This window comes from Pelecanus crispus, chromosome 11, assembly GCF_030463565.1.
Source record: "Pelecanus crispus isolate bPelCri1 chromosome 11, bPelCri1.pri, whole genome shotgun sequence".
NCBI lineage: Eukaryota > Metazoa > Chordata > Aves > Pelecaniformes > Pelecanidae > Pelecanus > Pelecanus crispus.
Window position 1 is genome coordinate 32,778,045 of NC_134653.1, and position 22,085 is coordinate 32,800,129.

Genomic DNA, 22,085 nt, shown 5'->3' on the forward strand with positions numbered 1-22,085 from the left:
TAGATGTCCCCTTCCACCATTACTGGAAGAAATGCTGCCCCTTGGGGTTTTCCAAAAAAAAAAAAATCAAGATTTTTTTTTTTGCCCTCTTGCTGTTAAGAGCTATTACCCTGCTATCAGCTGTGCTTGACTAAAAGGAGAGGGGGAACTGCTGAGGGTTCAAGCCTTCTGTCTGTAACTCGCTGGGGATTCACCCCTTTGTACCGAATGGTCCAAGGAAGAGTTTAGTACAGCAAAAAAAGGTGACTGCCTAGGGAAAGGTGAATGACAAAATTCAGGGCTCAAAGCTGAGTCCTTACAGGGCATCCATATGGGGGGCTTTAACAGCAAAATCCTGAAAGCTTCCTGAATGGTATTTAAAAGGGAATATAAACGCAATCCATGGTCCCACCTAATCTCAGGCCATGAGGTTTGGTCTCCGACCAGCTACCACACATCATCACCAGTGCAAGGCAGCAGCCCCCATCCACTTTTTTGGGGGTACCTGCCTTAGTCTCCCCGGTAGCTAATGAGGGTGCTTTGCTGTGTGAGCTACACTGCAGCACCCACGGAGCCAAACGCCCGCTTTTGGAATGGATGGCATGTAGCAGCGTATAAGCCCGGCCAAGGAGCACGGGGTGCCTGCTGTAGCTGCCTCCCGGAAAACGAGAGGCGGTTAACAGCAACCCACAGCCGGGCCGGTTCTGTGACACAGCAGACGAGCAGACATCCAGAAAGGGAACACTGCTGAAGGACCAGGCCTTATAAAAGCCACCAGTGGCTCTTGGGTAACGAGGACTAACTCTCTGTGCCGCTGTTTGTCATCTTCTGAGACCCAACACTGCTAGCCAGCTGCTGCTGCTCTTCTACCATTTTTTCATAGTTTCTCTGCTTTTGAGATGGCAAAAATTCTGCCATGTGCCACTGAGTCACAGTTACGGAATGACTAGAAACATTCCCAAACCCATACCAGGTCACCTGAGAAGACTGAGCCTCCAACACCAGCAGAGAAGACCTCTGACTTACAGGAGAAATACACATTGTCCCAAAGGTGCCAACCACAAGGAGACATGCTCCTACCTCCCAAAAGCCCAACCTCCCTGCAGTTCAGAAGAGCAGTCATCAGCAGCATCTTACCTCCTCTCTTTGAAGATCGTGAGGACTTGGAAGAGGTGGACCACTGCTTGGTGAGCGATCTCCCAGAGGCTGTTTCACTGTCACCAGTGGCATCCTCTGTGTCAACAGGTGAAACTGTGTTGGCTTCAACATCCTTCTCACCAGGAGTGTCTTTGACACCGTGCTGCTCCGTATCATTTTCACTGCAGAACTGGGCCATCTTCTGAGCCAGCATCAACTGTGCCTCCTTCTCCAGCTGCCGGATATCCTCAATGGTGAGCCCATACCATTCATCCTGCCAGCACCAAGCTTGCCGATGGGCACGGACCATGACCTTCCGCAAGCCTGCAAAGCCAAAATGCCCGTCACCAGTGCTACAAGCTGTAGGAATCGAGGCATTCTGTTCCCCAAAACCTCAAGACACTGTGGCAAGGATATTACAGTGGCATCAAAGACACAATGATATAAGCTGCAGTAAAGGACCTTCATATAGCAAGCATCAGGATGGCAGATTGGTCACTTCATGTACTTTATCTCCTCAATTCTGGCTACCCAACCATGCACTAAAAAATCAACCAGTCTTCTGTGACTGCTTTTAATTTGGCAAGGGATTTCCTTATTCTGGATGGAGGACTTTGTTCTGTGACTGCCTGCTCCACCAAGGAGGAGCCATGCACAGACCACAATTGCAACTCCCATGAAGTTCTGGGAAGTTGTAACATTTGGATCTGGCCTTCAAAGTGAAGTATGTTCCCAGAAGGAGAAAAAAAAAAAAAAGAAAACAGAAAAAAAAAAAAGAAAAAAGCCAACATCAACAACAAAAACCACTGATGATTTTTTTTTTTTAACCAGGAGAGTTTCAAGTGGTTCCTTGATGAACACTACATAGCCCACCACAATTGTTAAATGACGGAAGCACATCCCACATCAGCAGCGCTAAGACTAAAACCTCTCCTTTCCTTGGAAACCCGGTTTCCGCACCTGGTTTCTATATATCAGCGAAACAGCATCACAGATACGAGCTTCTGAGATAATGGAATGGGAAGCAAAGTAAGGGAGGGAATAAAGATGCTGTATTTTGCAGATACCATCTGTCTTCTGCTGCATGAGCAAAATGAAGTGGGTAAAGCCAATTTAAAATATTTCAACGTATCACATATCTGAAAGGAAGAACTGTCTCAATATCAACACACAATGCTCCTGACCAGGCAACAGAAACTTTCCCCTGAGACTTAAACTTTTTGGCTAACATCATCATACCATCAAGACTTTTAAAACAGTAGAGTCACTCAGGATTTTCAACCAATATTATTGCTTAAAAGCTCACGACAGGTCAAAGCTCTGAACTGCTATTTATTACTGATGGGAGCACACAGCAGTAATGGTGCTTTTAACAGCTTCTATAAATACTGACAAAGTAATCCTCAGAAGCCCTTCTGAAAAGGGGAAGAAAAATAATAACAATAATAAAAAAAAAAATCAACGAATATTGTCCCCCCTTTATCACTGGGAAACTGAGGCAGGGATGGGTTGAAGGACACGCCAAAAGCAGCAGTGGCATTTATTGTCAGTGGGATGATGGATCCACAACCCTCCATTGCTACGCCTGGAGCAGAAACATACTGTGCCAAAAAGCTGTCAGGCAGGGTAGCTGACCTCTCACTCTAATGAAGATCCTGGCTGAAGACCACAGGCCACACCACCACCACTGCTTTTATAAGCTAGAGAGCAATCAACAGGCTACATTAAAATCATTTAGGTTTTGGGAGCTGCAGCTCAAGCTCTCTAAGCATCACCAAGAGGAAAGACAGCCCTCATAAGCAACTCAGCATTTCCAGGAGCACAGCCAAAGCTGGATGGTCCCACTGCACGCAACGTTTCCAAGGTGTTTCCAGCAACATTTGCTTTACTGTTGTACAAAAAAAAAAAAAAAAAAAAATCTTAGATCTCACTACTGTCCCAGTTTCTATGATGTTCAGCCTAAATATCCCCTTTGTTTTCAGCAATCACTTTTTTTTTGGTTTTTTAGACATACAAAAAGCTTATATGCTTATTTCCTTCCAGGTCTGGGCACTTTACTGTCTGCTCTGCTCTTCGGTTAGTTCTTAATGCCACCAGCCATCACAAGTCAACCTATCAGAAGGAAATTGCAATTGAAATCAGCAGCTAATGCAACGGACCAGCTCAACCTAAACTTCATTGGCACAGTAAGATTAAATCTATCAATATTTTATGTATTTCTCTGCCTGACTTTCAGAAGGGAGCTCCATGTAGGAGAGGCAAGTTTGAGCCAGCAGACTGTGACCTTCTGGGGGCAGACCAAGGGGCCTTGGCAATTTAATTCTTTTCAACCTTAGTTGAGATTCAGTTACTTCCCCCACCAGATTATTTTTTGCAGAACTACAGGAGAATGTTTTAACCTCTTCACCTCCCGGTATGACTGACAATCAGCAGAGCCTGGACGAAGATTAAACTCCCACCACATCCACACTGAAAGCCAAGAAAACGTTTCACTTGCTGTAATTCAGTCTCCAACACCACAACCATCCTTTGGACTTCCACATCCTCAATGCCCACTTCTACCTTGCTTGAAACACCTTGAAAACAGACTGTGATCAGACACAGAAGCAAATGGCCCCCTTGCTCTCATCTCAAGGCTTCCTCCGTTCCAGGGCTCAGCAGCCTCTGCTCACGCTCCTGGACCCAGCCTTGAGGTATCAATGCAGAAACTCCTCAGAAATTCTCTGTGTAAAGGCACAGATGCCACTGACCACATATCTTTGTTTTAATGGACTAACATCATAGGGAACATGAAAACCACTTGGGGGGAAAAAAAAATTCTCCTGAAGTTCCCCTCTGCCTTCTTTCACTTCATCTCTTAGATCACAAAAATGGCCTGTATTGCTTCCTCCCAACCCACAGACCTCCCCATCTGCACTGCTCACATCACTTTGATTAGACATCCCAAGTCACCCTCCCTTAAAGCCTTGTTCTTTTGACAATAGGATGGCATTACAGGGCTTCACGGCTGTTGTGCCTCTATCACTCCAGATTAGTTAGAAAGCCAAAAAGACTAAGATTCTTTTCCTAGCCTCTGGCCTTCACCTGGGATGTGTCAGCGAGGCTGCGTTTCTCTTCCTTAAACACAGGGAGAAAACCTGGAAGAGAATGAGGTTGTCTGGGTACAAAAGAAGTTGAAAAATAAAAGTCATGGCTTGCAGAAAAAAAATCTTCACTGCTAGGGATGGAAAACTTGAGCATTCCCTCAGTGCACAGCAGTGAGTACATCACTGAATTGATCTTCAGCTTGCAGTGCTGAAGCCTTCCAGTAGGCAGCAGAGACCCAGAGGGCACACCAAGTGCCCCCACGCAGCTATATGGATTCAAGATCCACAAATGACTGACCTCACCTGTCCAGACACTACTTCCCTCCCTGTGCAATGGAAAAAAATCAAGTCTTAAAGTGGTTTTTTATCAAAATGTTAGAGAAAAACAAACCTTTTATTTGAAAAGTGAAAAGGAAGGGACAGATCAGACCCAGGAAATGGAGTGTAATTGGTAAAAATTCTCTTTTTAACAGATCAGAAATACCCATCGGGACAGTGCTGAAGGCATCTGTGGTCCAGGTCACTTTTATTTTTCTCTCTGTCAGGAGGGGAGGTGCAAACATCTCCTGGTCGGCCTGAGAAGTCCCTGTCTTGCACTCACTCCCACACACCGTGCTTTCAAGCCATGCCTCACGGACGGCTGCAGCCCATTTGGCATTTTGCCTTGCAAGCCTGTGGCATGGTGCCCTGGGTAGTGGGAGCTGGCTGGGGAGGACAGGTTGGGTACAGCATCCCACCGGTCACCTTATTCCAGGTCAGACAGAATGCAACAAGACCTGCAGAGGTGAGGCTCTGGGCAATGCAATGGTCCTCCATCCCCCCTGCCACCACAGAGCAAATAAACTCAGCAGTCTGGAAGAACTGCAGGGTCGGGGATGGTCTCAAAGAGGTGTCTTTGGTGTGAAGAGAGAACCAAGTGGTACAGGAGAATCAGGGAGGATTTTAGAGCAGGTTTCCCCCCTCCACCCAGCGTGTACCACTCTCATCTGAGCCTTCTTTCCCAGAACTGGAGGATAACTCCAGAGTCTCAGCAGGCAAGTCACACACTGAAGTCAATCAGAAATAATGGGAACAGTTTTTTTATAAAGGTGCAGGTACCAGCTGATTTCCATAATATCAGTAGTTAACAAGACTATTATTTCTCTAAAGCACACAATGCTTTGGTTTAAAAAAAAACCCAAGGAAGCCACACATGCACAAATGAACACATGCAGATTGAGTTCAGAAGTACCCATCATCGTTGCGTTGATTTAATTATAACATTTCCTGCTGTGTTGTGCAGAAAGATCATCTGTGAAGAGTCTAGCAGGGTGCAAACATTTAAATCACTTGCTTTTCAACTCACCACCTCAACAACTCAGAGACTGGTCGAATCCATGAGGTGCTGACTCTTGTAAATGATTTGCGTGCAGATTATGGTGTTGAACTTAATCTTACAAAAGGAAGTGTAAATGACCATGAGACAAGCCAGGACAGAGAGGACTCTAACTGAATTAAAAAAGCTTTTGTCTATAGTTCTGGGTTTGTTTTTCAACATGAAGTAGAAGTAGCAAATGTAACAAAACCTCAGTACAAAAACCCAAAACAAATCAAAAAACCCACCATCAAATCCTGCCCCAAACCCCCTCAACTATCCATATAAAGCAACTGTTCAGATACCCATCAACTATGTACCCAGTGGCAACATCCTAAAGCATTTTATAATGTGCACTCTCATAATTTCCTGGCAGCAGATAAAGGATGCCTGATTTTCCCTGTGCGACACTATTTCCTTGATAGTCACAACAAATCCCATAACCTTCTCAGTACAGTTCTGGTTGTCTGAATGTATCCGATCAAAGGCAACCTGCAGTTATATCTGCTTGCTTCCCTACCCTCCCTTGCTCAGGCCACTCACAAAGAAAAGCCTGCGGTCACATCCACATCACGCTAACTGCAACCTGCCTACCCTTGAAAAGACAAAACTCTACCTGTAGGCCCCAACGGGCAGTGCCCTTCTGGATGAACTTTCTCATTTGAGTGCTTTAGTGAAGCAAAAGTTCTGCAAAAGAGCTTTCTAAAACCACTTCCACTTCATCACTGTGCAACAATTTGGGTATATTTAGCCTAAGACACAGTGGCTTAGACAAAGCTCCGGTTACTGGGATGGGAACACACTTTGCCGTAGTCTATAATCAATAGCCCATACACAGTCAACACACTTGTTTAACAACAAAAGAATTGTAGCCCACATGCACCATTAGGAAGCAAGTGGGAGCAGAACATTATGCAGTGCCAGTCCAATTAAACTTAAATTCTATGGGAAAGGAGTAAAAAAGCATACAAATATTACAGCCAAGTAGACTAATAGCCCACAATTTTAGTCTGTGTCTCAGGCTGTCAAAGCACTGAGTAACTGGCCAATTAGTCATCAGAAAAAATGGCTGTTGCACTCAGTAAGACTGAGAACATTTCAACACCATCCCCCAGAGCTACTCCCTCTGCGCTCAGTAGCCTTTCTACATATCACAATCCATCCATCACTAAACTCAGATGTGTTCTTCTTTCAGCCCATTCTCTAATTTTAGTTTGCACCACTAAGTACTGCTCCCCTCCTTGGGCAGAGTTTGGATCCCGCTCTTGGCTTCTGCCTTTGTTTTCTTGCTGGCTAGGTGACCCTGCACAGAGTGCGCTAACTCCCGCACAGAGCACGCTAACACCCCAAGAAACAAATTTGCAGGAGCTGGGAACAGAGAAACCAGGAGAAAAATGTCAAGGAGAGGCTGGACCACAAGAACATCTCTGACACTTGAAAGCTTGGTCCACCATCAGCTGCACAATGCACAAAGGTCTCCATCTGCTTTTGGTCACCAGTTGAAACCTCAAAACTGGGATCAGCATGTAAGCCTGGTCAGTCATGCTGTAGCCCAACCTTTCCAACTTAAACATCCTCGTACCTTGCTGTCTTTCATACACGTGCTATGGCACTTTTCCCACTCACTAATGGCTTCCCCATGGCTATCCCATTGCAGGGGAAGGCTACACATCTTCTGTAGACACCCAAAGCTTTTGCTTTCACTTTTCACTCACTCAACTTTGTGTCGCCTTAAAGACTTTTCTGATTTTATGCATCTTAACCACTTTGAAAAACAGTATTTGCCATCATTATAACACAGTGGAAAGGCTTTTGAAAGGCAGACAATGAGCTGGCTCGGCTCTCTGCAAAGCCTCAATCAAGAGGAAAAAGGCAGGCAATCTTTCATGAAATACAAAAGAAACATTTCTAAGGGACCACAGTTTAATCTATGCCAAACACCTCTGAACAACTGGAAGAGTCACATGCTTCTTTTTCATTTAACAGATACAATGGAGTTGTCATTCTGCCCCCATGTTTTGCAGTATACACTAAATTAACCCATGCCACTGAAATGCCAAGGGAGTTCATTGCAGAGAGCCACTTGTAATACAGCCTATAACAGGTAAAAACTTCCCTCTGGGGTAAAGTAAAACCAAAGGAGCTTTAAGAAAGCAGCCTGTGACTATTCAGAGAGCAGCGTACACTGTTCTCCACTGCTCTATCAGTGTTTCCACACTAGCTCTCAGGAGCACAGTACGACTGAAAAAAGCTGTAAAATTACTTATGCTAGCATCAGGCACTTCAAAGAAGCTTTGCATATAGAAAGGACAGCTGTAGAGGTGTTGTAGGAGGATTTACTGTGTATGAGGATTTACTGTGTACAGAAAGCAGGTAGCATCCTTTACACAGCCTTTCTTTGGCCTTTTCTTTGCCAGAGGACAGCCATAGCTCTGTACTTTTTTTTGAAATGGGAATGCTTTTTTAAAACATTCTTTAAGTTTTCCACCTGGCCATAGACCCTGTCTCTTGTGGCAAGGCTCAGAAATTGTATCAGTTGTGTTATAGATTTTCTGCAAAGAACAAATTACTGCCAGCACTGCTACCACCTGGACTGTCTCCACTTGGTTACTTCTGGGACACAAACAATACCTCCTTAAAAGCATTGACCTAAGAATGCTGCATCACAGCAGCACATTTACTCATAACTAAGAGCTGTCAGTGACCCATGGTGGGTCATAGCACAGCAAGGTGGGGAGCCCTGAACACCGCAGCCCGGAAGACAGAGATATATGACCACACAGAGACCCACCAGCCCTGCCACAAAGCAGGTAGAAGCTAGGGACACTCCAGGGAGTGGTTTTCTGGAACCACTTAGGACTCACAAGTGAAGCTCATTTCTTTGAGTAGCCCTTGAGGGTTTTGTTCACAATAAAGAAAACTGGCAGACACTGAGAATGATCTGGAAAAGTTAACAGACAGATCCTTATCTAAAAAAAAAAGAAAAAAAAAAAAGAGAAAGCAAGTACTTGCCTACACAGGACTTGAAACCCTTTCAGTGGCTACATGTGGTTTGGATTCACACATACCACAATTACAAGTGACAGAATACCATGACTTTTTCTGAACTGATCCACAGCTCTACAAAAAGAGTAATCAGATCTGAGAATCAATTCACAGACATGTCTTGGGATATGATACATTGCATATACCTCACCTTTGTGTTTCAATTCAGAAACAACATTAAGGAGTTGACAGTGAACTTTGCAAGACTATAAATGCTCACCAACATCATGGATAAACCGCTCGATTTTTGACTGCATCCCCCAGTATCTGAACTCGACTTTACACAGTTTATATGCACACATGATGGGGCATTTCCCGGGGTTGTTCTTGTACTCTTGAATCCAGTCTTCTGAGAGGGGGCCTCTTTTAGTCTTCACTGATTTATACAGCTTTGGATCCTCCTCAGCTTTGTATTCATGTGGAGGGATAGGATCTTTAACAATATCAATAGGATCTATAGAAAGAGAATAGAAGCAGTTAGACATTTCCTTTTCCTGAACAAAAGAAGAGAATACCATTGTTCAGGGGTTATTTCTGTTTTAGTAAGTACCAGAAGCATTACAGCAATTTAGTTTCTTTTTACTTACACTTAAACAACTGATATTTAAATTGTTTATACATTGCTGCTGAGCAGCGATCAGCTCTGCCAGAGGAACTAGTACGCACAGTTCCAGCAAACAGAGGCTTTGCTCCAAATAGATGTTTTTGCCCACAGTGACTGCAGATCCATAGCACTCTGGCAGATCTGCTCACTCTATCTTTCTAGCTCCAAAAAGATCTTTTGCACATTCCATCTTTCAACTTTTCTAATATCACTCAGAGTGCTACAGCTCTGTCTCGTCTGAGACTGTTAAATACACCTGCCCTTTCTTAGCACTGTTATGGAAAAGATGCTACCCACTGAACGTCTTATCTTTGGAGTCCATCAAGTGAGGTTACGGTAACTTCTCACATGCTACCGTTACGCCAGTTCTACACAAGGCAGAAAGTTTAACGTAAGTTCAAATTGTCCTAATTAACACCTCAACAATGAGGAAGTGGAAACTGCAATGGGAGAGGAGTGAATGAGCATATTTTAAAGATCTGCAACCCCCACCCCAGACCTCAGCAGCAGCATCTGAAGTTTGGATTGAAGGGCAAGATCGCACTTCCCAAGAAACAACAGCTCTTCTGACACTTCTCAGTGAGGCAGCATGACTCAAGTCAATTTGCTCAGTACTGAAAGCCCAATCAGGTAGGCTTAGGAATGAGGACAGGCAAACTCAAGTTCAAAACGAAGAAGTCTAGATGAAGTCACACTCAAGTAAAATTGCACAGGGTTACTGCCATGTCCCGCACGTCAGCAGCGCTCAAGGAGCTGGAGCAGCCACTAGATGTCCTTCCCCGGAGCTCCGGCCGCGCGTCGCGCAGCATGGGACTGCCAGAAGTCAGCCCAAGCTCAACACTTCTCCACTCAGCAGCTACAGAGCAAGGGATGCTTCAGTCCTGCATGGCTGTAACTGCCGGCACTCCCTGCCACGCAGTCAGGTCTCCGGCAAATGCCATGGCATGGACCACGATGGACAGCAAGGCAGAGGAATCGCTATGACACTTGCCATTCTCTGCCTTTTTAAGACGTTCCCTTTTGCCTTTTCTCATTAAATTCTTACATATATAAGATTCATTAACCCAATCTCCCAAAGACAGCTGCGAAGCTGAAGCGTTAACCTGCACAAGAGCAAGACTAAGAGGATTGGAAGCAAAAACGAAACACACCTTCATATTTCAGAAATGCAGATAGGAATGATTTTCATTTATGTGAAAGAGCTACACAATTATACAGCAATATTTTCCTCTTCTATGGCTATTTCTACTTATTACCCCCAAAATCATTAGATGTCTTACTCCCCTCAGGAGCTGCACAAATAAGACAGGGAAAAGCATCAGCTTCATTTTACAGACAGGGGATTCAAATTATTTCCATGTGATTTACGTCAAGCCTAGAAGAGAACTCAAGTGTCCTCGCTCTACTGGATGTAACCCTATCCTGCAGCCTGACACCAACAGGGGTGAACGTGTGTTTAGGGGGAGGAGGGACAGGCAGGTGGGACATACCAAGCAAAATCCTTTACATAGAAAAAAAAAGCAGAATAAAGGAAAAAGTAAAAGAAAAAGGCCATTCACCTAGAACGGTTTGTCTTTTTTCTGCAGCAGAAAGGTTGAACACATTGACATGCTCGCCTGGATCAGTTTTGTAGTATGTCTCAATATCAATAGAGAACTTCTCCACAAAAGGGCATGTATACCTGAAAATGAGAACAATGCAGCTTAGAGTAAATCCCACTCAGCTTGGAAAGCAGAGAAAATACTTTCCTAAGATGTACAAAATCAGCCTCAAATCCAAGCCAGCCTTCACTCATGCTTTACTTCAGATATGCTTAAAATACCAACTGTACAGAGTAAAGAGATTTTCTTTAATAACTTCTTAAGACAGGAGCTTGCCTCGGACATGTGGCTTCACTGGAATAGCTCTGGTTTAGTAAAACCCCAAGCGCACAGCAAAGGGGTGTGCTCCCCATGAGGTGTTACATGGATTACAGGTGAGAAGATACCAATGCACTCCACGCCATTACTGGAGATTGGGCACCCCCACTGACCAAGAAACAACTTCCCAGCTGGCAACAAGCAAGCAGAAAGCCCGAGGGGACCACCAAGTTGTGTCACTTTGCAGAGACACTGACAAAACCCTGCAATTTAATTTGACAATGTCTCCTCCAGGAGAAGATTATCAGGACAGACTGTTTTTAAAGGAGCAATTTTCAGCAAGGAGATAACTTTCAGGTCTGCTATACTAACAAGTTAAGTCATCCTTGCAGGTATGAAGCAGATACTAACACAAGGATGCCCTGGAAATGCATCTCTACCAGGAGAAAAGCAGAGCTCTTGCCTAGAATCTGTGGCAGAATAAAATATGGACCGATTCTGCACAGGGCCAGGTTTCCTGGCCAACTTATTGACTCACAGGCATTTGAAGAGAATAGATAAAAAGAGACTGGAAGTGGACTTTAATCACCTGCAACAGCTCCATTATATTTAGTCACGAGCAACTGCCCGGATGCAGACACTGACTTCCCCACCTCTCCCCAGACTAATGTTACTTGCAGGGGGCAGCCAAAACAGAACTATGAAACTTTTCTGGATTTTTGATAAAAATCAAAATATTCATTAAAGCCTTTTTATTTTGAAAGATAACAGCATTATGTGACTTGTAAACCTGGAAAAGGGCAAACGCTCTAAACCAGAGTAACTGGCATACAGGCTATTTATTCCACGGTATCTGAAGCCCTTCCATCCAAAATCAGCCAAAATGAGATCCCAAAGGGCTCCTCAGAGTCTCTGGTGCTCTTCCCTTCTCGGGGTGAAAACCATAGGATGTAGATCTATTATTTTCTAGCTAAATGACAGTAAGATAATTCCCAGAAAAAGAGCACCAGATTTAAGATTTCTTCCCCCCGCTAGAACAAGTGAATCCTGTCTTACTTGACAGTGTCCCATTGCTGTGTAAATTTGTAACTTCACTGAGCTAGCAGATATCTGCAACATCAAGTAGAACATGCAGTGCAGGATGCAAGACTAAATAAAAACCATTCAAGATTTCCCACGCTTTGATGAACAAAACAGCTCACATTTTAGAGCAACCAGCCACAAATTCTCAAGTACATACGCAGTCAGCTCAGGCAACACTTGCACTCCTGAGATTAAGCACTGTGTAAGAATTTTAGGACTTGACCCCAGTTTCTCTAAAGGATATTACAGGATATGGAAGAGATGCCACTGCCACACAGAGCGACATCAAATCCTGTCTCTAAAGTAGGGGAAACAGCTCTGGACATTTGGAGACGTTTTACCTTGTCCTTGTATAAGGATATGCATTCCACGATTCCTCTTCGACTCGCAGAGCTGCCTTAGGCAATATTGACCGAAACCAGCTGGGTATGTGCATACCAATGTGGTACACTTTGTGAGTATACTGCCCATTGCCTCCTGGTCCATCCATGTATGGCCTGTTCTCCAGGATCTCTACTCCGCTGCCTTCCCCGCATGTCTCCTCTCTGCTCTTTTTCTGAAAGGGAAAATATATCACATAGTTAATCCTTCCCCTGCGCTGTACATACCAAGGTCTCAAAGCACGTGAACGTTGGGGATGGTTTCTAGGACTCCTGTTGAGCAGTGCTTCACACAGACAGCAGAGCTGTAGCAGCACCCTGGCAGTAAGATTACCAAACTTAGACATCATAAAGTAAAGGTTTAGAGACTCATCTGGCCAACACAGGAACAGAGATCAGATTTATCCGGGAGCCTGTAAAAATCTGGATTTGGACACTAAGAGACAGTTTGAATGGAGACCTAATGACACATCAATTCGTGCTCCTACAAGAGGTTACACGTCGCTCTTCCCGAGAGTGCACTAAACCTTGGCTCCAGCTGCGAACCGCCCAACAGCGTGACACTCTTGCACATCAGCAGATGACACGGCGAAGGGGAGTTTGTCCGACTTGGCACATTCTTGTAGCGTTGTATCAGCATGAAGAATCATACACACACTCTGTGCAACATCACAGCACTGAAGACTCTTTTATGACCTTAAACCACAGGATTTGGGGGCTCGTTGCTTGTGGTCTGACATGGCAGCAGCTCTCCAAGAACAGCTTGGAGACTATGCTCTGCTAATTAAGATATTTAGAAGAAACAACCCAAGTTTGCCAGAATGCACACAGCACCCCCTGGCAGCCTCCATATTTTGGCTTATTTGTAGTATTGTCCCTCATTGAGAAACCTGGCAAAAATTCCTTCAATAAAAAAATACTAATTTCAGTGCTTCTAAAAAGAGCTAGAGGCAAACCAAATATTTATTCATTTCTAACACATTTCAGCAGATTGGATGATGTATAACCTTCATCATTTCCAAACAACAGATTCATATTGCTAGTATTTTGAGTTTATTGTTTGTATTTGAGAGCACAGTACTTTGGAAATAAGAAAAAAAAAAAATGGAATTTTATACAAGAACCAACTGTGAAATATAACACAATAACAACTTCTCATTTTTGGCATACAAACAATTCAAAGGATAACATGGTTTAACAGAAAATGATTAATAGGATGCAAGACATCAGCTTCTCATCTTTTGAGGACAGGATGATAAGCCAAAACAGCTATTTAGAAGTAAACAGTCCTCTTTTTAAAGAACTCTCAAGTGATTTTAAATTTAAACAGCTGTAGCTGACAAATCTAAGTAACTGACAATTTAAATAGTCTTTTTTTTTTCCCCACCCCACAAACTGCAATAGTCCTGCAAAAGAAAGGCACTTTTTTACAGTTTATTTCTAACATTCAGCTGGCAGTTCATTAAAACACACATCCTCTTAAAACAAATTACTGTCTGTCAGTTCTTATATAAGCACTGACCAAGTCCTGTACAAATATTTATGACAATAACATTAAATAATCTTGATGACCCCAAAAATCTGGCTAATTCAAAGGTCTCGGAAAAGGCAGTAACCCAGCAGGGATAGCAAGTATGTTAGACAGAATAATAGCACAGCATCTGCTCTGAACAGTTGATACAAATTATGGAGATCTAGAGTTTTATTATATGGCAGAAGCACATGGAAATCATAAGCAGAGGAAAGACAGGTTCTCTTCGTGCCAAGTTATTGCATGTAGAATCATACATCAGATGGATTTAAAACTCCATTCTAGATTGTACGATTACCAGCAATTCCAGTCAAATCCGCAAGTCCTCATTTGGGACCAGAACATATTTAGGAGTTTTTCAATTTCAAAAGAAATCCACAGCACCAAGTGGACTCAGCACCTCCTAGGACTGTGCCAAGCTGGACCTACACAGAACTGGGTCCCCAGATTTACAAATGCTTGTATTGAATTAGAAAACCAAAACACTGAAGATTTATTTTGTTTTAATCGCCATGGTTGATATGAAAATAGAAAGCCTAGAGGGGGTGTTTATCCTTCTCAGAATGCAATTACATACTCTTCCTTTCAGAGCTACATCTGAGCTATGCCTTGCGTCTTGCCTTCCACTTATAGCTCTCCACCTCTTGAAGCTCCTCAGAGAGCCATGCAAGGGGCCAGCTGCTTCCATAACCATAAGTTTGAAGGTTCAAGATCCTGTGCTGCTGATTCTGACTTCAGCTCCCATCAAACAGATCAGCAGCAGCCAGGGAGCTCTCCTGCAATATGTTTCCTTTTGTCGAAGCCCCTGGCACCCCACCCTACAATACCATGTCACCCTTGCTTAATACAGTTCCCCAAACACCTCTGTTTTCTTCTGTTGCATTTCCTGATGGATTGAAGATGGGCCAAAGCAGGAGGTTTCTCCCTAACTTGATCCATCTGAGAAGACTAAAGACAAGCATTCAAAGCAAAGCCTGGTCTCCTGAACTGTGACTTCTCCATGAGAGGAAGATGCAAGCTGGGGTGAACAGGACACAGACACTTGCCTATGCCCTCAGCCCCTAAATGGAACTGTTCTGATCCATGCCCTCATCAGTATTACCCATCTTTGGGGATGAAACACCCTTAGTCTCTGCACAGGTTTCAATTGAGGAATCTATCTTTTTTATTTCAACACAAGAAGCAATGGTTTACATCTGAAGCAGTTCAGAAAAACAAACTCCAATTCTTTCATAACTATAGGGCCTGATCCAGGCTCAGTAGGACCTCTGCTCAAACCTTTCTGGTTTGAAGCCCAGCAGTTGCGATAGCCCGGACACACAGCTAACACTAACATTCTCCACTTTTCTTTCCGCCATTTAGCCAGTTTTGACAAAAATCTCTCCGCATGAAGATGAACTGCCTGGTTCTCATCCTATAGCTAGAACCCTGGTGAACCTGCAGTATCGGCCAATTTTTTCTTTACATGAATACTTCCATAAGCAGCTTTTCCACATGACCTGGTAACGCTAACACTCAGCTTCTCAGACAGAGCTGTCTGATCATGGGAGATATGATGGGTGGCATGGTGTTATGGTCCCAACACTTTGCGAGGGAAGGAAGAAAGGAAAAACCAAGTTAACTGAGACTCTTTGAGGAAGTCAGTTCACATCCCGCTTCTGACTTCTAGTTATTTTATTCACTTCTATGCATGTGCAGGAGACCAGGAACCCTATTCTGAAAGCAGGGCATGCTTCCTCCTTTAGCCTTTGCAGATGACCAACTTTCACCCAGTTGCAAGCCTTAAGCAAATTTTGGCTCTACACATTCCTGCTGCTTGTCACTTATCTACATAAAATATGACAAGGAACAGCAAGAACATTTTCTTAGATGAATGTGAAATAAGAGCTCCACCTCTGCATGACCCAAAAAAAAAAAAAAAATTAGAGCTGCAAAGTTTATACCTCAAACTATCTTTTGAGGCAGAACTTTTGAGTCAGGCCAATTTACACTCAAAACACAACATAATTTATCACTGGGAAGGATAGTACGATCAAAGAAAAACTCCACATGATAAATCCACACAAAGCTGCTTCCCAGCCCTGCACGATCTCATACTTACCAGTTAGCTTGCCGAGAAGGCAACAAGCCACAGCGAGGTCAAGAAGAACCAAAAAAAGTCAGGTTAGATGGTGAACAGTACAATTACTAACCAGTCACAAAGACAAAAAGAAGATACATTTCTCAGACAATAAAAATAAAGACATCAGCCACACACATTTAAGAGACCAGGATGATACTCTGCACGTAAGTGCTACTGTGAAAGTACACCACTTATGGAAGTGAAGAGCAATTTGCTTTTCAACCATATAGCCTCTTCATGTCTACGGTGACTCAGCTACAGCATGGAGAGGGCTTGTTACAAGGAAGTGGTCTGTAAACAACAATTAAAAAATAACCATCGATTAGGAAAGCATTTGGCTTGAAAAGCGTCTGGCAAGCCCTCTCCAAAGAATATCTGTCTGCTGGGAGTGGCAGATGTGCAGGCGTTTTAGGGTCAGTCTTGAAGGTTTCAGCCTCATAGACCCATGGCCCTATGAGAAGCAGAGACTTCATTGGAGCAGATTACCTGCATTATTACTACTTGCTACTAACTGACAACAGTATCTTCCCTCTATATAAATATCTGAGGAATGGTCCCTAACAAAATTAAAGGGTAGCTAACAGCCTTTATATGCAAGTTATCTAAGCTGTAATCACAGTAAACCATCTTATATTGTATTACAACAGGAAATCCAGTCATCCCTTTAGAAGTCCCTCTCTTCTGCTTGATGACACTCCATGTTCTGCACAGCCCCATCAATAGCTTTCCAGGACAGATGGTGACACAGATCCCCTCTAGCTAAAGTAATAGCATTAAATTACTCATAACAGGGAACCCAGAGAAGCAGATGCACCATGATTAGCAAGAATGCCAGTTACTTAAAGGCTTCTATTAAAATAAATCTCTTGGCACAGCAGCATAGCATGGGACACAGCACATGACCTCACCAAAACAATCACAGATGAATAATTCCCATGAATGTCATCTAAACATTGGGCTAGCCTAACCCTATTTATCATCTGCCCTTCAGAACAGGAGAAAAACGTCTGTAAACAAAGCCTTCCACTAGCAAAGATGGGTTGATCAGTTCTTAGATCCTCCATCCCCTTTCCCAGTCAGAAATGTGCCTCACTATCAGCTAACAACATGGGGCACATTTTGCAAAGCCTTACTCCTGCAAGCTTGTCCTGGCACAGCTGAGTGGGACCAGGTGACTAAACCCAACTCGTGTTTTTCCAGTGGGGTACAGCTCAGTAAAGGAATGATGGCTGACGCTAATAGAAACCCCAACAATTTGAAGAGTCTCACTACAGCTGGAAGAACAACATTCACAGAACAAGAATGCATAACGTTGGATAAACCAGCTAAGATACACCTTACCGTATGAGCTAGAGAAATATAGAAGTCAGGCTGTGGAAATTCAACTTGCCTTGTAGTGTCTTGCTTTTGGTGAATTAGAAGAAAAAACAACCCCAACCCCACCAACCAATGCAGTAATGCTCAGAACAACACCAAGAATAATATTATCCTAAACTAACAGAGTCCTTCTCCTTGTGTTTCAGCCCAGGAGTACAGCACAGGCTGCACATGGGCTCAGGTCCCTACACAGAGAGTCTCTGCAAAGCCTACAGCAGCGCTGCAAATGGGTCAGTGGTTTAGTTTCTCGTAAAGTTTTTATTGTAACTTAGTACTTTGAGCACTGCAATGGTACAGCAGAGAACAGTAAAGACAGGGTAGGCTGCATGGCGATAATAGACAATCCAGGCATTGTTCTAGCTTTTAAAAATAGATTATAGCTATAATCTTACCTTGTTTACCACTGATTATTGTTTACAGTACAACCCCTCAATCTAAATAAGTTAGACAGTCATTACAAAAGGTTGATGTGCTTTAGCTTCATGATGAAGTTTCTCGGTGCATTACAGCAATGTATTTACACAGTACCAGTGGCTTACTTCGACGACTCATGAGAGTTTTGATTTGAGATTATTCAAATTACAAAGATTGACAGCACTATGCTCAGTAGACCTATTGTCCATGAATGATGAGACACAAATCATTGTCTGGAAACAATAACCAGAAGATTATTTTTTTTTTTTTTTCTTCCTCCAGCTCCCATTTGGCAACAGGGTATTTTGATAGTCCAGACAAACTCTTCTGGGAGAATCTATTAAAATAACACTGAAGTCTTGGGATTTTTTTATCCCATTTAGACACAGATATGGATACAAGAAGTTTACAGCTGGTTGATGGTTTCAATTAATGATGACAGCAGAGGCATCTATGTAACCACTGAACAAGAACATGACAGCAAATAATCCCCAAGAGGATCCTGCTAACATACTTACTCATACTGTTGTGGCAAGGGAGGCTGAGAAAACATTCTCTATGGCCAGTTACTATTTTTTTACTGTTTTGGATGCTAAGGCTACCACAAATGCCAATTAAGTCCCCAGAAACAGACCTGTCCTTTGGGAACCAGAGGAAGCCTAAATTGCCTCACACAAGCCACCAGAAAACAAAATGCCTGAAGCTGCTTAGGATGGATGACTCCTGCCATCATTGGATAGCTTTTAAGACCTGGTTTCACTAATCAGAGCTATTCTTAAATTGTTTTTCTGTTCAGTTTTAGAAAGGAAGTACAAAGGTTCCTAAAGGATTGAGTAGCAAAATTTAGGCTGGAAGAGGAATAAACCACTTCTTTTCAGTCTCTTCCATACATTAAAGGAAAAATATCCCAACTATCTCCAGTTGGACATTATTTAGGCTGACAGAGATTTCACTCTTCTAATTGATTTTCCAAAGCATTGCCTTCTTCCCATCACCAGCTGCCTTCCTCAATGTGCTCCAGGCAGCTGCCTACCAGCCATCATCATCTCCCACCTGCAGGCACTGTGCGAGAGCAGAAGCTGCATGTATGAAGAAGGTACCACTTACTGTGACTGGTGCGTTGCACAGGACAGCCTTTTACAGAAATGCTGGGAGATTATAAAAAGCAAAGCAGCCTGTTAGCCTCAGCCACGTATCAAGGCTTATCGTGGTGATACTAGCATTCAAACACCACAAATAAACCAGCATGACAACAGATGCACAGTTTCAGCCATAGCTGCTGCAAGCCAGAATTAAACAGCACCTAAAACCAGAAAGCCAATGACAGAGGTATTGGAAAATACCAAGAGGTCCTGAAACTAATGCATGGTTTATTCTTAACACATTTTCCTAGCATAGGATTTTTGTACATGGATAACATGTACAGGGACGATGTGCATGCACATGGGTGTATCCGTTCTATCTTCAGCTGTCTCTTGCTGTGGTATGACTCAGCTCTGTGTTCTGTTAACCACTCCTTTCTCAGCATTTGAACTGACATCTAATTCATTACGAGCAATCTGCTTTCACCACCGACAACCTTCTGTCTGCTGATACAGATATCTGATAGACCAGGCACCATTCATAGTCAGTATTTACTGCAGGTTATCAAAAAACAGGTCTTTGTCTATGAAAACAAAATGTTGGTTTACTCTAAAAGTACAGTAGTCATGCTTCCCAAGCTGTTTTTTGTTGTTTTTTTCTTTTCAAAATGTGTGTCAAAAGACCTGAAACACACAATTAAAATTATACCACTGTAATCAGGGTGATACCTGAGCAAAAAGCTTTTTTCAGTGTGAAAGAAGGGAGTGGAGGAGATGGTACAATTCCACTGTTACAGAAGCCAAGAAGGAAAACTCTGATCAGATCAAAACCAATGTAATTTTATCAGTGCATAACATGTTCTAAGAGCAAACAGGAAGTTATATGAATTAAATTAAAAATAAAAATCACCCTTACTGTTGTTAATGCAGTAGAGTGCTGAAGTAGAACAGCACACACAACTTCTTGCTGTCAAAGGCTTTTGTGCCAGTCAGAATAGCCAAGTCCTCTCACATTGAAGAGGATGGAATCGACAAGAGACCGCTGTTTTGAAGGGGGAGAAAGTAACCTGAAGACACAGAGCTGCTGGCAGGGCTACATCTAGTACCCAGATCTTTCAAGCCCCATTTCAGCATCCATGATGCAGCATTCTTCTTCACTGGGCTTAAGCAGGGACCTTTATCAAAATACAGCAAAACAGTCCTCAAACACAGAAGGCAGAAAAGCTTTTCTACTCCTGTTTTGCAGGAGTTGAGTGCAGTCTTACTGGTTACATTGGAAAGACAATGTTAAAGATAGGTAGGAGCTAGGAACCCTGCCACCCCAGCGATCGGTTTTAACAGTACTTTTGAGCCTGCACTTTGTAAGGTACAAATCAGAAACAAATTCACATCAAGTTGGACTGACAGTCCTTCGACAACAAAGTTGCTGGAGGACAGTAAGGGACTTATGAGTTTTGTTCTTGTTACTCAAATGCAAAGCTTACTATATCTCACTGTGCGCAGTTAAGTTGGCACTACCTTAATGGGAAACCAAGTCCAACTGCAATGGGATTTCCTATTCTCTCCAGTAACACTATTCATGACCTTTCAGAAATTGTGGACACCACAGGACCACGTTTTTGTTTACGCCATGTGCATCACATTACAAATGCAGGCAACTTTAAGCTGCAACATCTGTTTCCATGGCAATGGGACTGCATCAGCAATCCTCTGGGTTTAGCTTAGGCCACCTTCACTCAGGCTTCAGCACTGCACACGAATCATTACTGTTAACAGCAAACCAAGTGATGTCACTAGTAACCATGGTGCCCACAGCTGAGGTTTCCGTGTGCCCTTTGCGCTCTAACATGCATCCTTCACGCATGACAATTATTTTAATCCAATTAGTGCTGTTAAAAAAAAATAATACATGAAGGGCCAGTGTCAATACTCATTTGGCAAAGGAAGGTTAGTTTGAGTCAACAAGATAATGATCAGAACATGAAGCTTTACAATAGCACTTCGACTCCAAGCCTCATTGCACTGTAGATGTAGGAATGACCTGAAACCCTGGGGAGAAGGGAAAGAAATCTGTTCCTCATCAATGGCTTTATTAATAAAGGCAAAAGAGCAGCTGTTTTAAACATCCTCCTCCTAGGTTTGATCAACGGCTGGGCAATGCGCAGTGCTTTGTTCCATCTAGGCAATATCCCTTCCCCCAAACACCGGGGCTTCTCCAGCTGAACATAAAACCTGGTCTTAAGTGTTCCTACCATCCAGTCGAAAACAAACAAAAGGAGTCCTAAAATATAAGAGAGAGAGAGAGAGAGAGAGAGAGAGAGAGATGTAAAGTACATGTGTGTAGGGAAATCAGAAGGCTCCCCATCCTGGCAGAAACCTAGTCACAATGCCATGAAAAGACTGCCACCTTCCAGGCTGCTGTATCAGATGGCCAAAGAGGACAGCTCCATCGATATGGAGACACTTCACAGAGACCTAAGGCTTTGCTGACCAAGAGCACAGTCTCCTCCAGATCCACTCACTTTACAGATCAACGAACCACCTTCACGTCCCTGCCCAACACTTGGGTTTGGAAGCGATGCACCCTCCTGGCAGATCAGGAATCCCAGCGACTCAGTCTCAGCAGGAGTGGGGCTGTCCTACACACTCTGTAGCTTGGGGGTTACGCTCAGAGCCATCAGGACAGCCAAGTACCTTTTGTCCTTCCCCCTCACAATAGTCTGGTTTCACTGAGGATATCCAACCACATTAGCTTATTAGGAAGAAGATTTTTATAGTAACCATAAAGTACTTAGTTTCTATCTTCCCAACCTACTGATGCATAACTGCAATTTCCAGGAGGGTTCCCCCTTGGGTCCTTCCCAGCTCTGCAGGGAGCTGCAATCTGATCACACCCCTGTCTGCAGCAAGTATATCATGGGGCTCTTCCCTAAAGTTCACCAAGCAAGAACTAGGATTATCACACAGGAATTGCTGGCCTTCTGTCCAGTGCTTCAATCACCGTGTAATGCTGCCTCCAAGGAGATATTAAG

General features: G+C 43.4%; 1 protein-coding gene across 3 annotated transcripts in view; it reads right to left on the reverse strand.

Moving 5' to 3' along the window:
• The window catches only part of PITPNM2 (phosphatidylinositol transfer protein membrane associated 2), a 122,247-nt gene that overhangs the window by 38,430 nt on the left and 61,732 nt on the right, over positions 1–22,085 (reverse strand). For all 3 annotated transcript variants that reach the window (XM_075718130.1, XM_075718129.1, XM_075718128.1), the window contains exons 3-6: positions 12,489–12,703; positions 10,765–10,886; positions 8,822–9,055; positions 1,117–1,440 (exon numbers count right to left, since the gene is read on the reverse strand). In XM_075718130.1, coding sequence (XP_075574245.1) covers positions 1,117–1,440; positions 8,822–9,055; positions 10,765–10,886; positions 12,489–12,703 — 895 coding nt within the window. The remainder of the gene's footprint in view (positions 1–1,116; positions 1,441–8,821; positions 9,056–10,764; positions 10,887–12,488; positions 12,704–22,085) is intronic.